Below are 14,475 nucleotides of genomic sequence, written 5' to 3' on the forward strand. Positions count from 1 at the left end.
AGGGATCCCAGGAATTCTGGGAATTCTGAGATTTTCCAGGAATTCCATCCCCAAATCCCGGGAATTCCATCCCAAAATCCCGGGAATTCCATCCTGAAATCCCAGGAATTCCATCCAAACTGGGAATTCCATCCCAAAATCCTGTGAATTCCATCCAAACTGGGAATTGCATCCTGAAATCCTGGGAATTCCATCCCGGAATTCTGGGAATGCCGGAGGGGGGGAGGGATCCGAGGAATTCTGGGAATTCTGAGATTTTCCAGGAATTCCATCCCAAAATCCCGGGAATTCCATCCTAAAATTCTGGGAATTCCATCCCCAAATCCCGGGAATTCCATCCCCAAATCCCGGGAATTCCATCCTGAAATCCCGGGAATTCCACCCAAGCTGGGAATCCCGCGGTTCCCCTGGAATTCCGGGATTCCCGATGGTTTCCCCTCCCCGTTCCTGATTTTGCAGACGGAATTCTGGGAACGCAGGGAGGGGAAGGATCCCGGGAATTCTGAGATTCTCCGGGAATTCCATCCCGAAATCCCCGGAATTCCATCCCAAAATCCTGGGAATTCCATCCAAACTGGGAATTCTGAGATTCTCCGGGAATTCCATCCCGAAATCCCGGGAATTCCATCCAAACTGGGAATTCCATCCCGGAATTCTGGGAATGTCGGAGGGGGGGAGAGATCCCAGGAATTCTGGGAATTCTGAGATTCTCCAGGAATTCCATCCCAAAATTCCGGGAATTCCATCCCCAAATCCTGGGAATTCTGGGAATGGGGGGTGAGAGATCCCAGGAATTCCGGGAATTCTGAGATTCTCCAGGAATCCCGTTTCAGAATCCCGGGAATTCCATCCCCAAATCCCGGGAATTCCACCCAAGCTGGGAATCCCGCGGTTCCCCAGGAATTCCGGGATTCCCGATGGTTTCCCCTCCCCGTTCCCGGTTTTGCAGACGGAATTCTGGGAACGCAAGGAGGGGAAGGATCCCGGGAATTCTGAGATTCTCTGGGAATTCCATCCCGAAATCCCCGGAATTCCATCCCAAAATCCTGGGAATTCCATCCAAACTGGGAATTCTGAGATTCTCCGGGAATTCCATCCCGAAATCCCGGGAATTCCATCCAAACTGGGAATTCCATCCTGGAATTCTGGGAATGTCGGGGGGGGGGAGGGATCCCAGGAATTCTGGGAATTCTGAGATTCTCCAGGAATCCCATTTCAGAATCCCGGGAATTCCATCCCCAAATCCCGGGAATTCCATCCAAGCTGGGAATTCCGCGATTCCCCGGGAATTCCAGGATTCCCGATGGTTTTGCTCTCCCCGTTCCCGTTTTTGCAGACGGAATTCTGGGAACGCAAGGAGGGGAAGGATCCCGGGAATTCTGAGATTCTCCGGGAATTCCATCCCGAAATCCTGTGAATTCCATCCAAACTGGGGATTCCATCCTGGAATTCTGGGAATGTCGGAGGGGGGGGAGGGATCCCAGGAATTCTGGGAATTCTGAGATTCTCCGGGAATCCCGTTTCAGAATCCTGGGAATTCCATCCCAAAATCCTGGGAATTCCATCCAAACTGGGAATTCCATCCCCAAATCCCGGGAATTCCATCTCAAAATTTTGGGAATTCCATCCTGAAATCCTGGGAATTCCATCCCGGAATTCTGGGAATGCCGGAGGGGGGGGAGGGATCCCAGGAATTCTGGGAATTCTGAGATTTCCCAGGAATTCCATCCCCAAATCCCGGGAATTCCGTCCCAAAATCCTGGGAATTCCATCCAAACTGGGAATTCCATCCTGAAATCCTGTGAATTCCATCCAAGCTGGGAATTCTGAGATTCTCTGGGAATTCCATCTCAAAATTTTGGGAATTCCATCTCAAAATTTTGGGAATTCCATCCCGAAATCCTGGGAATTCCATCCTGAAATCCTGGGAATTCCATCCTGAAATCCTGGGAATTCCATCCCCAAAATCCTGTGAATTCCATCCAAACTGGGAATTCTATCCTGAAATCCTGGGAATTCCATCCCGAAATCCCGGGAATCCCGCGGTTCCCCGGGAATTCCGGGATTCCCGATGGTTTCCCCTCCCCATTCCCGATTTTTGCAGACGGTTTCCGGAAGGTGGTGCACCTGGAGCAGGGCGGGCTGGTGAAGCCGGAGCGGGACGACACGGAATTCCAGCATCCCTTCTTCCTGCGGGGCCAGGAGCAGCTCCTGGAGAACATCAAACGCAAAGTGACCAGCGTGAGTCGGGCGGTGCCGGCCCGGGAAAAAACCGGGTTCTGGGGGGGAAAATCCTGGAATTCTGGGGGGAAAATCCCGGGATTGTGGGGGAAAAATCCTGGGATTCTGGGGGGAAATCCTGGGATTCTGGGGGGAAATCCTGGGATTGTGGGGGGAAAATCCTGGGATTGTGGGGGAAAATCCTGGGATTGTGGGGGAAAATCCTGGGATTGTGGGGGAAAATCCTGGGATTGTGGGGGAAAATCCTGGGATTGTGGGGGGAAATCCTGGGATTCTGGGGGGAAAATCCCGGGATTCTGGGCGGGAAAATTCCGGGATTGTGGGGGGAAAAATCCCGGAATTCTGGGGGGAAAAATCCTGGGATTCTGGGGGGAAAATCCCGGGATTCTGGGGGGAAATCCTGGGATTCTGGGGGGAAAAATCCTGGGATTGTGGGGGGGAAAATCCTGGGATTGTGGGGGGAAATCCTGGGATTGTGGGGGGGGAAAATCCTGGGATTGTGGGGGGAAAATCCTGGGATTGTGGGGGAAAATCCTGGAATTGTGGGGGGGGAAAATCCTGGGATTGTGGGGGAAAATCCTGGGATTGTGGGGGGGGAAAATCCTGGGATTCTGGGGGGGAAATCCTGGGATTGTGGGGGGAACATCCCGGGATTCTGGGCAGGAAAAGGGAAAAATCCCGGGATTCTGGGGGGAAAAATTCTGGGATTCTGGGGAAAAATCCAGGGATTCTAGGGGGAAAATCCCGGGATTCTGGGGGGAAAATCCCGGGATTCTGGGGGGAAAAATCCCGGGATTCTGGGGGGAAAAAATCCTGGGATTCTGGGGGGAAAAGGGAAAAATCCTGGAATTCTGGGCTGGGGATGGGAAAAATCCCGGGATTCTGGGCGGGAAAAGGGAAAAATCCTGGAATTCTGGGCTGGATCAGGGAAAAATCCCGGGATTTTGGGCTGGGGATGGGAAAAATCCCGGGATTCTCATTGGAAGATGGGCAAAAATCCCAGAATTCCGGTCGGGAAAAGAGAAAAATCCTGGGATCCAGCCTAAAACTCAGTTGGGATCCATTAAAATTCCTGGGATCTGCTGGAAATTCTGGGATCTAGGCTGGAAAAATGGGTGGGAGATGGGAAAAATCCCAGAATTCCGGTTGGGATTTATTGAAAGTCCTGGGATTTGCTAAAAAATCCATCTGGGATCTGTTCAAAATTCCTGGGATCCTCCCCAAAAACCTTCTGGGATCCGATAAAAATCCCGGGGTTTGGTCCAAAATTCTAAAAAAATTCCCAAAAACCCATCAAAAATCTCCAAAGTTCTAGAAAAAAATCCCAAATTGTCCCAAAAATCCTTAAAGATCCCCCAAAAATTCCGAAAAATGCCCCAGGCCATTGGAAAAATGGCCGGAAAATGCGAAAGAAAGCTTTAAAAATGCCCTGAAAAAACCAAATTTCGTAATTCTCTTTCAAATCCTTATCAGACTTCATCCAAATCCAAACCAATTCCATGAGAACCAAGGGAAATTCCCAAAAAATTCTCAAAAATTCCGTAAAAATGCCCCAAACTGATCAAAAAATGGTAGGAAAATCCCTAGAAAAACCTTAAAAACTCCCAAAAAAAGCCCCTGCAAAATCCCAAACAGATCCCAAAAAATTCCAAAAATCCTCTTTAAACCTTCCTCAAACTTCATCCAAATCCAAAACAATTCCTTAAAAGCCAAGGGAAATTCCAAAAAATTCCTAAAAATGTCCTAAACCCGTCCAAACTCCTCAAAAAACGTCTGGAAAATCTAATGAGAAACCTTAAAAACTGCCCCAAAAAAGCTCCAAAAAATCCCCCCAAAAATCCCAAAAATTCCCAAAAATCCTCTTTAACCCTTCCTAGACTTCCATCTGAATCCAAAACAATTCCATAAAAACCAAAGGAAATTCCCAAAAATTCCCAAAAATGTTCTAAAACCGCCCAAACCTCTCAAAAAATCCGCTGGAAAACGCAAAGAAAAACCTTAAAAACTCCTCAAAAAAGCCCCCAAAAATCCAAAAAATAATCCCAAAAATTCCCAAAAATCGCCTTTAACCCTTTCTAAACTTGCATCTAAATCCAAACCAATTCCATAAAGTCCTAAAAAAATTCCCAAAATTCCCAAAAAATGCCTGAAAACCTCCGAAACTGCTCAAAAAATGCTCTGAAAATCATGAGAAAAGCCTTAAAAACGCCCCAAAAAAACTCTGAAAAAAATCTCCAAAAATTCCCAAAAATTCCCCAAAATTCCCGGAGTTTCCCAGCGTTGCAGATTCCCGTTTTTCCCGTTTTTCCAGGTTTCTGGGCTGAAGGGAGAGGAGGTTCGGGTGCGGCAGGACAGCGTGGCGCGGCTCCTGGCCGACATGCAGGCCATGAGGGGCAGAACTGCTCCCTGCAAATCCCAAACAGATCCCAAAAATTCCCAAAAACCCTCTTTAACTCTTCCTAAACTTCCATCTGAATCCAAACCAATTCCATAAAAGCCAAAGGAAATTCCCAAAAGTTCCCAAGAATGCTCTAAAACCGCCCAAACTCCTCAAAAATCCGCCAGAAAACGCGAAGAAAAACCTTGAAAACTCTACAAAAAAGCCCCCCAAAACCCAAAAAATAATCCCAGAAATTCCCAAAAATCGCCTTTAACCCTTTCTAAACTTCCATCTAAGTCCAAACCAATTCCATAAAGTCCTAAAAGAATTCCCAAAATTCCCAAGAAATGCCTGAGAACTTCCCAAACTGCTCAAAAAACGCCTTGAAAATCATGAAAAAAGCCTTAAAAACGCCGCCAAAAAACCCTGAAAAAAATCCTGAAAAATTCCCAAAAAATTCCTAAAAATTCCTGGAGTTTCTCAGCGTTGCAGATTCCCATTTTTCCCGTTTTTCCAGGTTTCTGGGCTGAAGGGAGAGGAGGTTCGGGTGCGGCAGGACAGCGTGGCGCGGCTCCTGGCCGACATGCAGGCCATGAGGGGGAAGCAGGACAGCCTCGACTCGCGGTTGCTCGCCATGAAACAGTACGGGGGAAAAATCCCGGGAAAAACACGGAAAATCGGGAATTTTTGTCGGGAATTCTGGGCTGGGATCGATGGGTTCATCCTCAAGGGGTCGGGGATTTCATGGGAAGCTGGGAAAAGCGGGAATTTCCGCTTGGGATTGGGTGGGATTGAGAGGGGGTTTGGGGGGGATGAGAGAGATCGGAGCGGTGTTGGGATTCGGGAATTTGGGATTTGGGAATTTGAGATGGAGAATTTTGGGATGAGGGGATTTGGGATTGGGGAATTTGGGATGGAGGAATTTGGGATGAGAGGATTTGGGATGAGGGGGTTGGGATTTGGGAATTTGGGATGAGAGGATTTGGGAATTGGGAATTTGGGGTGGAGGAATTTGGGATGCAGGGATTGGGAATTTGGGATCGGGGATTTGGGACAGAGAAGTTTGGGATGCAGGGATGGGGGGGATTCAGGGATTTGGGATTTTGGGGAGGATTTTTGGGATATTTTGGGATGGAGAAGTTTGGGATTTGGGATTTTTGGGATAGAAAAGTTTGGGATGCAGAGATTGGGGATTTGGGATGCAGGAATTGGGGATTTGGGATGAGGGAATTTGGGATTCAGGGATTTGGGATTTTTGGGGTATTTTGGGATGGAGAAATTTGGGATTTGGAATTTGGGATTGGGGATTTGGGACAGAGAAGTTTGGGATGCAAGGACTGGGAATTTGGGATTCAGGGATTTGGGGTTTAGGATGCAGGGACTGGGAATTTGGGATTCAGGGATTTGGGATTTTTGGGATATTTTGGGATGGAGAAGTTTGGGATTTGGGATGGGGGGGGGCACATCCCAAACCCAATCTCATTCCAGGGATTCTGGAGGGTTTGGGATGTTCTGAAATTCAGGGAATTCTGACTTGGGACATTCCTGAATTTGGGATTTCCCCGTTTCCCTTGGAATTTTCCCCATTTCCAATGGAATTTGTTTCCCATGGAACTTTCCCCATTCCCCACGGAAGTTACCCCCATTTCCTATGGAATTCTCCCCATTTCCATTGGAATTCTCCCCATTTTCCATGGAATTTTCCCCATTCCCTGGTTAATTTTCCCGTTTTTCCCGGTTTCTTTCCCATTTTTTCCTGGAATTCCTGTGCCTGTTGCAGTGAGAACGAGGCTCTGTGGCGGGAAGTGGCCGGCCTGCGCCAGAAACACGCCCAGCAGCAGAAGGTCGTCAACAAGGTAATTCCCACTTTTCCAGGGGCCATTCCCACTTTTCCAGGGTAATTCCCACTTTTCCAGGGTAATTCCCACTTTTCCAGAGGCCATTCCCGCTTTCCCGCAAGAAATTCCTGCTTTTCTGGGAGGAATTCCCACTTTTTGTGGGGGGAATTCCCATTTTTCCACAAGGAATTCCCACTTTTCCAAGGCAGTTCCTGCTTTTTTGGGGCAGTTCCCACTTTTCCAGGGGCAATTCCCGATTTTCTGGGGAAATTCTCATTTTTTGGGGGGGAATTCCCAATTTTTCAGGGTAATTTCCCAGTTTTTCCCATTTTTCCACAATTTTTCTACTTTTTTCCCTTTTTTTCCTCATTTTGTTGCACTTTTTTCCTGTTTCTCCCTATTTCTTCTCCCTTTTCCCCAATTTTTCCCAGTTTTTCCCCAGTTTTTCCCAGTTTTTCCCCAATTTTTCCCAGTTTTTCCCCATTTTTTCCCAGTTTTCCCCCATTTTTTCCCAGTTTTTCCCCAATTTTTCCCAGTTTTTCCCCATTTTTTTCCAGTTTTTCCCCAATTTTTCCCAGTTTTTCCCCATTTTTTCCCAGTTTTCCCCAATTTTTCCCAGTTTTTCCCCATTTTTTCCCAGTTTTTCCCCATTTTTTCCCAGTTTTTCCCCATTTTTTCCCAGTTTTTTCCCACTTTTTCCCAGTTTCTCCCCATTTTTTCCCAGTTTTTCCCAGTTTGTCCCCCATTTTTCCCATTTTCTCGCCATCTTTGCATGTTTTTTCTCAGATATTCCCAGTTTTTTCCCAGTTTTTCCCCAATTTTTCCCATTTTTCCCAGTTTTTCCCATTCTCCCCCCTTTTTTCCTTTTTTCCCATTTCTCCCTGTTTCTTCCCATTTCTCCCAGTTTTTCCCCAATTTTTCCCAGTTTTTCCCCAATTTTTCCCAGTTTTTCCCCAATTTTTCCCAGTTTTTCCCCATTTTTTCCCTGTTTTTCCCCATTTTTCCCAGTTTTTCCCCATTTTTTCCCAGTTTTTCCCATTTTCTCGCCATTTTTGCATGTTTTTTCCCAGATTTTCCCAGTTTTTTCCCCTTTTTTTCCCATTTTTCCCAGTTTTTCCCATTCTCTCCCATTTTTTCCCTTTTTTCCCATTTCTCCCTGGTTTTTCCCATTTCTCCCTGGTTTTTCCCATTTCTCCCTGGTTTTTCCCCAGGTTTTCCCAGCTTTTCCCACTTTTTTTCCCGTTTCCCCCTTTTTTCCCCTTTTTCTCCCATTTCTCCCCATTTTTTTCTGGTTTTTTTCTCATTTTTTCCCATTTTTCCCTGTTCATTTCCCTTTTTTTCCCCCAGTTTTTCCCCTCTTTTTTCCCATTTTTTCCCAATTTTCCCCCAGTTTTCCCCCCCATTTTCCCCCCTGCTGTTCATTCCGGGTGTTTATTCCCATTCCGGGTGTTCATTCCCGGTGTTTATTCCCATTCCTGCTGTTTATTCCGGGTGTTCATTCCCATTCCCGGTGTTTATTCCCGGTGTTCATTCCCATTCCCGGTGTTCATTCCCGGTGTTCATTCCCATTCCTGCTGTTTATTCCGGGTGTTCATTCCCATTCCCGGTGTTTATTCCCATTCCTGGAATTCATTCCCGTTCCTGGTCTTTATTCCCATTCCCGCTTTTATTCCCAGTGTTTATTCCTGGAGTTTATTCCCGTTGTTTATTCCCGTTTCCATTGTTTATTCCCGTTGTTTATTCTCATTCCCACTGTTTATTCCCATTGTTTATTCATTCCCATTCCTGCTGTCCATTGCCATTCCCGGTGTTTATTCCGGGTGTTCATTCCCATTCCCCGTGTTTATTCTGGGTGTTCATTCCCATTCCCGGTGTTCATTCCCATTCCGGGTGTTCATTCCGGGTGTTCATTCCCATTCCGGGTGTTCATTCCGGGTGTTCATTCCCATTCCCGGTGTTCATTCCCATTCCGGGTGTTCATTCCGGGTGTTTATTCCCATTCCGGGTGTTCATTCCCATTCCGGGTGTTCATTCCCGGTGTTCATTCCCATTCCGGGTGTTCATTCCCATTCCCGGTGTTTATTCCGGGTGTTCATTCCCATTCCGGGTGTTCATTCCCGGTGTTCATTCCCATTCCCGGTGTTCATTCCGGGTGTTCATTCCCATTCTGGGTGTTCATTCCGGGTGTTCATTCCCATTCCGGGTGTTCATTCCCATTCCGGGTGTTCATTCCCATTCCGGGTGTTCATTCCGGGTGTTCATTCCCATTCCCGGTGTTCATTCCCATTCCGGGTGTTCATTCCCATTCCCTGTGTTCATTCCGGGTGTTCATTCCCGGTGTTCATTCCCATTCCCGGTGTTTATTCCGGGTGTTAATTCCCATTCCGGGTGTTCATTCCCATTCCGGGTGTTCATTCCCATTCCGGGTGTTCATTCCCATTCCGGGTGTTCATTCCCGTTCCGGGTGTTCATTCCGGGTGTTCATTCCCATTCCGGGTGTTCATTCCCATTCCGGGTGTTCATTCCGGGTGTTTTTCCGGCAGCTGATCCAGTTCCTGATCTCCCTGGTTCAATCCAATCGCATCCTGGGCGTCAAGAGGAAAATGTGAGTCCCCAATTCCCAAAATTCCGCGGAATTCCAGAACCCCCAGATCCCAAAAAATCCCAAAAATAAAAAAAAACTCCCAAAAAATCCCAAAAAAACTCAAAAAAAACCCCCAAAAATTCAAAAAAATCTCAAAAAAACCCCCAAAAAATCCCAAAACCCCCCAAAAAGCCAAAGAAATCCCAAAAAATCCCAAAAATAAAAAAAACTCCCAAAAAATCCCAAAAAACTCAAAAAACAAAAAAACACCCAAAAATTTAAAAAATTTTTAAAAAAAAGCCCAAAAAATCCCAAAACCCCCAAAAAATCCAAAGAAATCCCAAAAAATCTTAAAAGTCCCCCAAAATCCAAAGAAATCCCCAAAAAATCCCCAAACCCCCCCAAAAATCAAAAAAAATCCCAAAAAATTCCAAAAGTCCCCAAAAATCCCAAAAATTTCAAAAATCCCAAAAAACCTCAAAAAAACCTCCAAAAATCACAAAAAAACCCCCAAAAATCCCAAAAAAAACCAAAATCCCAAAAAAATCCCCAAAAAATCCAAAAAAATCCCAAAATCCAAAAAAAATCCCAAAAAATCCCAAAAAAATCCCAAAAATTTGAAGAATCCTCAAAAAATCTCAAAAAATCCGAAAAATAAAAAAAAAAAAAAAAAAAACCCAAAAAAATCCCCAAAAAATGTCAAAAATTTGAAGAATCCCCAAAAAACCTCAAAAAATCCCCAAAAATCCCAAAAATACCAAAAAACAAAAAAATATCCCAAAAAAATACAAGAAAATCTCCAAAACATCCCAAAAATTAAAAAAAAAACCCCAAAAATCCAAAAAAAATCCCAAAAATCCCAAAAGTCCCCCAAAATCACAAAAATTTCAAAAACCTCAAAAAACCTCAAAAAATCCAAAAAAAATCCCAAAAAAATCCAAAAAAAAAACCCCAAAAATTCCAAAAAACCCCAAAAAATCTCAAAAATTAGAAGAATCCTCAAAAAATCCCCAAAAATCCCAAAAAAACAAACAAAAAAACCCCTAAAAGACCCCAAAAAATCCCAAAAAACCCAAAAACCAAAAAAATCCCCAAAAAAATCCAAGAAAATCTCCAAAATTTCCAAAAATAAAAAAATAAAAAAAAAACCCAAAAAAACCCCCCAAAAAAATCCCAAAAATGTCCCTCAAAATCCCAAAAATTTCAAAAACCTCCAAAAATACCTCCAAAAAATCCTAAAAATCCCAAAAAAATCCCAAAAAATCACAAAAAAACCCAAAAAGCCCCAAAAAATCTTAAAAATCAAAAAATCCCAAAAAAATCCTCAAAAAATCCCAAAAAACCCCAAAAAATCCCAAAAAAACCAAAAAAATCCCAAAAATCCCCAAAAAATCCCAAAAAAACCCCAAAAAATCCCCAAAAAACCCCCAAAAATCCTTAAAAGAACCCAAAAAATCCCCAAAAAACACAAAAAAATCCCCAAAAAAACCACAAGAAAATCCCCAAAAAATCCCAAAAAAACCCAAAAAATCCCAAAAAACCCAAAAAAATCCCCCAAAAATCCCAAAAAATCCCAAAAAACCCCAAAAAATCCCCAAAAAAACCCAAAAAAATCCCAAAAAACCAAAAAAATCCCCAAAAAACCCCAAAAAATTCAAAAAACCCCCAAAAATCCCCAAAAAAAACCCAAAAACCAAAAAAGTCCCAAAAAAACCCCAAAAATCCTTAAAAAAACCCAAAAAATCCCCAAAAAACCCAGAAAAATCCCCAAAAGATCAAAAAAAACCCCCCAAAAACCACAAAAAAATTCCCAAAAAATCCCAAAAATCCCCCAAAAATCTCAAAAATCCCAAAAAAATCCCCCAAAAAACCAAGAAAATCCCCAAAACCCAAAAAAAATCCTCAAAAAACCCCCAAAAATCCCAAAAATCAAAAAAAAATCCCAAAAAATCCCAAAAAAACCCCAAAAGCCCCAAAAAATCCCAAAAATCCCCAAAAAATCCCAAAAAACCACAAAAAAATCCAAAAAATCCCAAAAAAACCCCAAAAAATCTCGGAAATCCCTCGGGATCGCGGCAGGAGCTGAGAATTCCCGGGATTTTCCCCTTTTTTCCTGGAAAAACTCAGGGAAAATGGAAATAATGGGAAAATTCTCGTTTTTCCTGGAAAAAAATTGGGAAGGAAGGGGAAAATTCCTGGAAAAAAAATGGAGAGGAGAGGAAAATTCCTGGTTTTTCCCCTGGAAAAAAAAGCAGGAAAAATGGAAAAATTCCGGGAAAAAAATGGAGATAATGGGAAAATTCCTGGTTTTCTTGGAAAAAAAATGTGGAGATGGGGAAAATTCCCAGAAAAAATGGGAAAATTCTCATTATTCCCAGGAAAAAAAACGGGAAAAGCAGAAAATTCCCATTTTTCCTAGGGGAAAAAAGGTGAAAATTCACCTTTTCCCTAGGAAAAAAACAGGAAAAACAAGAAAATTCCCTTTTTTCCTCGGGAAAAACAGGAAAATTCCCTTTTTTCCTCGGGAAAAGAAGAGGAAAAATAGAAAAAAATCCCATTTTTGCAGAAAAAAACCCAAAAAAAGAGGAAAATTCTCGATTTTCCCAGGAAAAAAACCCAGAAAACCAGGAAATTTCTCATTTTTTCTGGGAAAAACCGAGAAAATTCTCATTTTTCCTGGAGAAAAAAACGGAAATTTCCTGTTTTCTTTGGAAAAAAACAAAAAAACCAGGAAAATTCCCATTTTTCAGGGGAAAAAAAAGCAGGAAAAAAGCAAAAATTCCCATTTTCCCCAAGAAAAAAACAGGAAAATTCCCATTTTTCTTAGGAAAAAAACCAGGAAAAATAGGAAAATTCCCATCTTCCCTGGAAAAAAACAGGAAAGACTGGGAAATTCCCATTTTTTTCAGAAAAAAATGCTGGAAAACAGTAAAATTTCATTTTTTTCCTGGAAAAAAAAACCAGCAAAAATGGGAAAGTGCTTTTTTTTCCCCAAAAAAAAACAGGAAAAGTGGGAAAATTCCCAGTTTTCCTGGGAAAAACCAGGAAAATTCCCATTTTTAGTTGGAAAAACCAGGAAAATTCCCAGTTTTCCTGGGAAAAACCAGGAAAATTCCCATTTTTAGTTGGAAAAACCAGGAAAATTCCCATTTTTCCTGGGAAAAAAACCCAGGAATAAATGAGTTAAACCAGGAAAATCCCCGTTTTTCCCATAAAAACCCGGGAAAAGCGGGAGAATTCCCGTTTTTCCCGGAATTCCGGGGTTTTCCCGAGGTGATTCCCGGTTTTTTTTCCGGGATCAGCCCCCTGATGCTGAACGACGGCGGCGCCGCGCATTCCGTGCCCAAGTACAGCCGGCAGTATTCCCTGGAGCACCACGGGAACTCCGCCTACACCGTGAGGACAACACCCGGAACGGGGCGGGAGAAACAGCGGGAAAAACAGCGGGAATGGGGCGGGAAAAACACCGGGAATGGGGCGGGGAAAAACAGGGAAAAACAGCGGGAAAAACAGCGGGAAAAGGTGGGAAAAACAGCGGGAACGGGGCGGGAAAAACAGCGGGAATGGGGCGGGAAAAAGGCGGGAATGGGGTGGCAAAAAGGCGGGAATGGGGCGGGAAAAAGGCGGGAAAGGGGCAGGAAAAGGCGGGAAAAACAGCGGGAATGGGGCGGGAAAAAGGCGGGAATGGGGCGGGAAAAACAGCGGGAAAAGGGTGGGAAAAGGGCGGGAAAAACAGCGGGAATGGGGCGGGAAAAACAGCGGGAAAAGGCGGGAAAAGGGCAGGAAAAGCAGGGAAAAACAGCAGGAATGGGGTGGGGAAAACAGCGGGAATAGGGCAGGAAAAAGGCGGGAAAAGGGCGGGAAAAGGGCGGGAAAAACAGCGGGAATGGGGCGGGAAAAGGGTGGGAAAAAGGCGGGAATGGGGCGGGAAAAAAGGTGGGAAACGGGCAGGAAAAGGTGGGAAAAACAGCGGGAATGGGGTGGGAAAAGGGTGGGAAAAACAGTGGGAATGGGGCAGGAAAAAAGGCGGGAAAGGGGCGGGAAAAGGCAGGAGAAACAGCGGGAATGGGGCGGGAATGGGGCAGGAAAAGGGGAGGAAAAGGCGGGAAAAACAGTGAGAATGGGGCGGGAAAAAGGCGGGAAAAGCAGGGAAAAACAGCAGGAATGAGGTGGGGAAAAGGGCGGGGAAAATAGGGAAAAACAGCGGGAATGGGGCGGGAAAAAGGCGGGAATGGGGTGGGAAAAAGGCGGGAAAAGAGTGGGAAAAAGGCGGGAATGGGGCGGGAAAAAAGGCGGGAAAGGGGCAGGAAAAGGCGGGAAGAACAGCGGGAAGGGGGCAGGAATGGGGCAGGAAAAGTGTGGGAAAAGCAGGGAAAAACAGCGGGAATGGGGCGGGAAAAACTTCGGGAAAGGCGGGAAAAACAGCGGGAACGGGGCGGGAAAAACAGCGGGAATGGGACGGGAAAAACGGCGGGAATGGGGCGGGAAAAACAGCGGGAATGGGGCGGGAAAAAAGGCGGGAATGGGGCGGGAAAAAAGGCGGGAATGGGGCGGGAAAAAAGGCGGGAATGGGACGGGAAAAACGGCGGGAATGGGGCGGGAAAAAAGGCGGGAATGGGGCGGGAAAAGGCGGGAAGAACAGCGGGAAGGGGGCAGGAATGGGGCAGGAAAAGTGTGGGAAAAAGGCGGGAAAACCAGCGAGAATAGGGCGGGAAAAAGGTGGGAAAAGAGCAGGAAAAGGCGGGAAAAACAGCGGGAACGGGGCGGGAAAAGGGTGGGAAAAACAGGGAAAAGCAGCGGGAATGGGGCGGGAAAAACAGCGGGAAAAGGGTGGGAAAAGGGCGGGAAAAACAGCGGGAATGGGGCGGGAAAAAGGCGGGAAAAACAGGGAAAAACAGCGGGAAAAACAGCGGGAATGGGGCAGGAAAAACAGCGGGAAAAGGGTGGGAAAAACGGAAAAACAGCGGGAATGAGGCAGGAAAAGGGCGGGAAAAACAGGGAAAAACAGCGGGAATGGGGCGGGAAAAACAGCGGGAATGGGGCAGGAAAAACAGCGGGAAAAGGGTGGGAAAAACGGAAAAACAGCGGGAATGAGGCAGGAAAAGGGCGGGAAAAACAGGGAAAAACAGCGGGAATGGGGCGGGAAAAAGGCGGGAAAAGGGTGGGAAAAAGGTGGGAATGGGGCGGGAAAAAAGGCGGGAAAGGGGCAGGAAAAGGGTGGGAAAAGCAGGGAAAAACAGTGGGAATGGGGCGGGAAAAAAAGCGGGAAAAACAGGGAAAAACAGTGGGAATGGGGCGGGAAAAAGGCAGGAAAGGGGCGGGAAAGAAGTGGGGAAATGACGGGGAAAAGGCGGGAAAAAAGGTGGGAAAAGGGTGGGAAAAAGGTAGGAAAAACAGTGGGAAAGAGATGGAAAAAGAGGTGGGAAAAGGGG

At 45.5% G+C, this 14,475-nt stretch overlaps 1 protein-coding gene across 2 annotated transcripts in view; it reads left to right on the forward strand.

Moving 5' to 3' along the window:
- The window catches only part of HSF1 (heat shock transcription factor 1), a 39,583-nt gene that overhangs the window by 7,895 nt on the left and 17,213 nt on the right, over positions 1 to 14,475 (forward strand). For both annotated transcript variants that reach the window (XM_086875908.1, XM_086875915.1), the window contains exons 3-7: positions 2,105 to 2,241; positions 5,139 to 5,263; positions 6,402 to 6,477; positions 9,003 to 9,064; positions 12,346 to 12,439. In XM_086875908.1, coding sequence (XP_086732034.1) covers positions 2,105 to 2,241; positions 5,139 to 5,263; positions 6,402 to 6,477; positions 9,003 to 9,064; positions 12,346 to 12,439 — 494 coding nt within the window. The remainder of the gene's footprint in view (positions 1 to 2,104; positions 2,242 to 5,138; positions 5,264 to 6,401; positions 6,478 to 9,002; positions 9,065 to 12,345; positions 12,440 to 14,475) is intronic.

The sequence above is a fragment of the Cyanistes caeruleus genome, chromosome 1, assembly GCF_971803275.1.
Source record: "Cyanistes caeruleus chromosome 1, bCyaCae1.hap1.1, whole genome shotgun sequence".
Taxonomy (NCBI): domain Eukaryota; kingdom Metazoa; phylum Chordata; class Aves; order Passeriformes; family Paridae; genus Cyanistes; species Cyanistes caeruleus.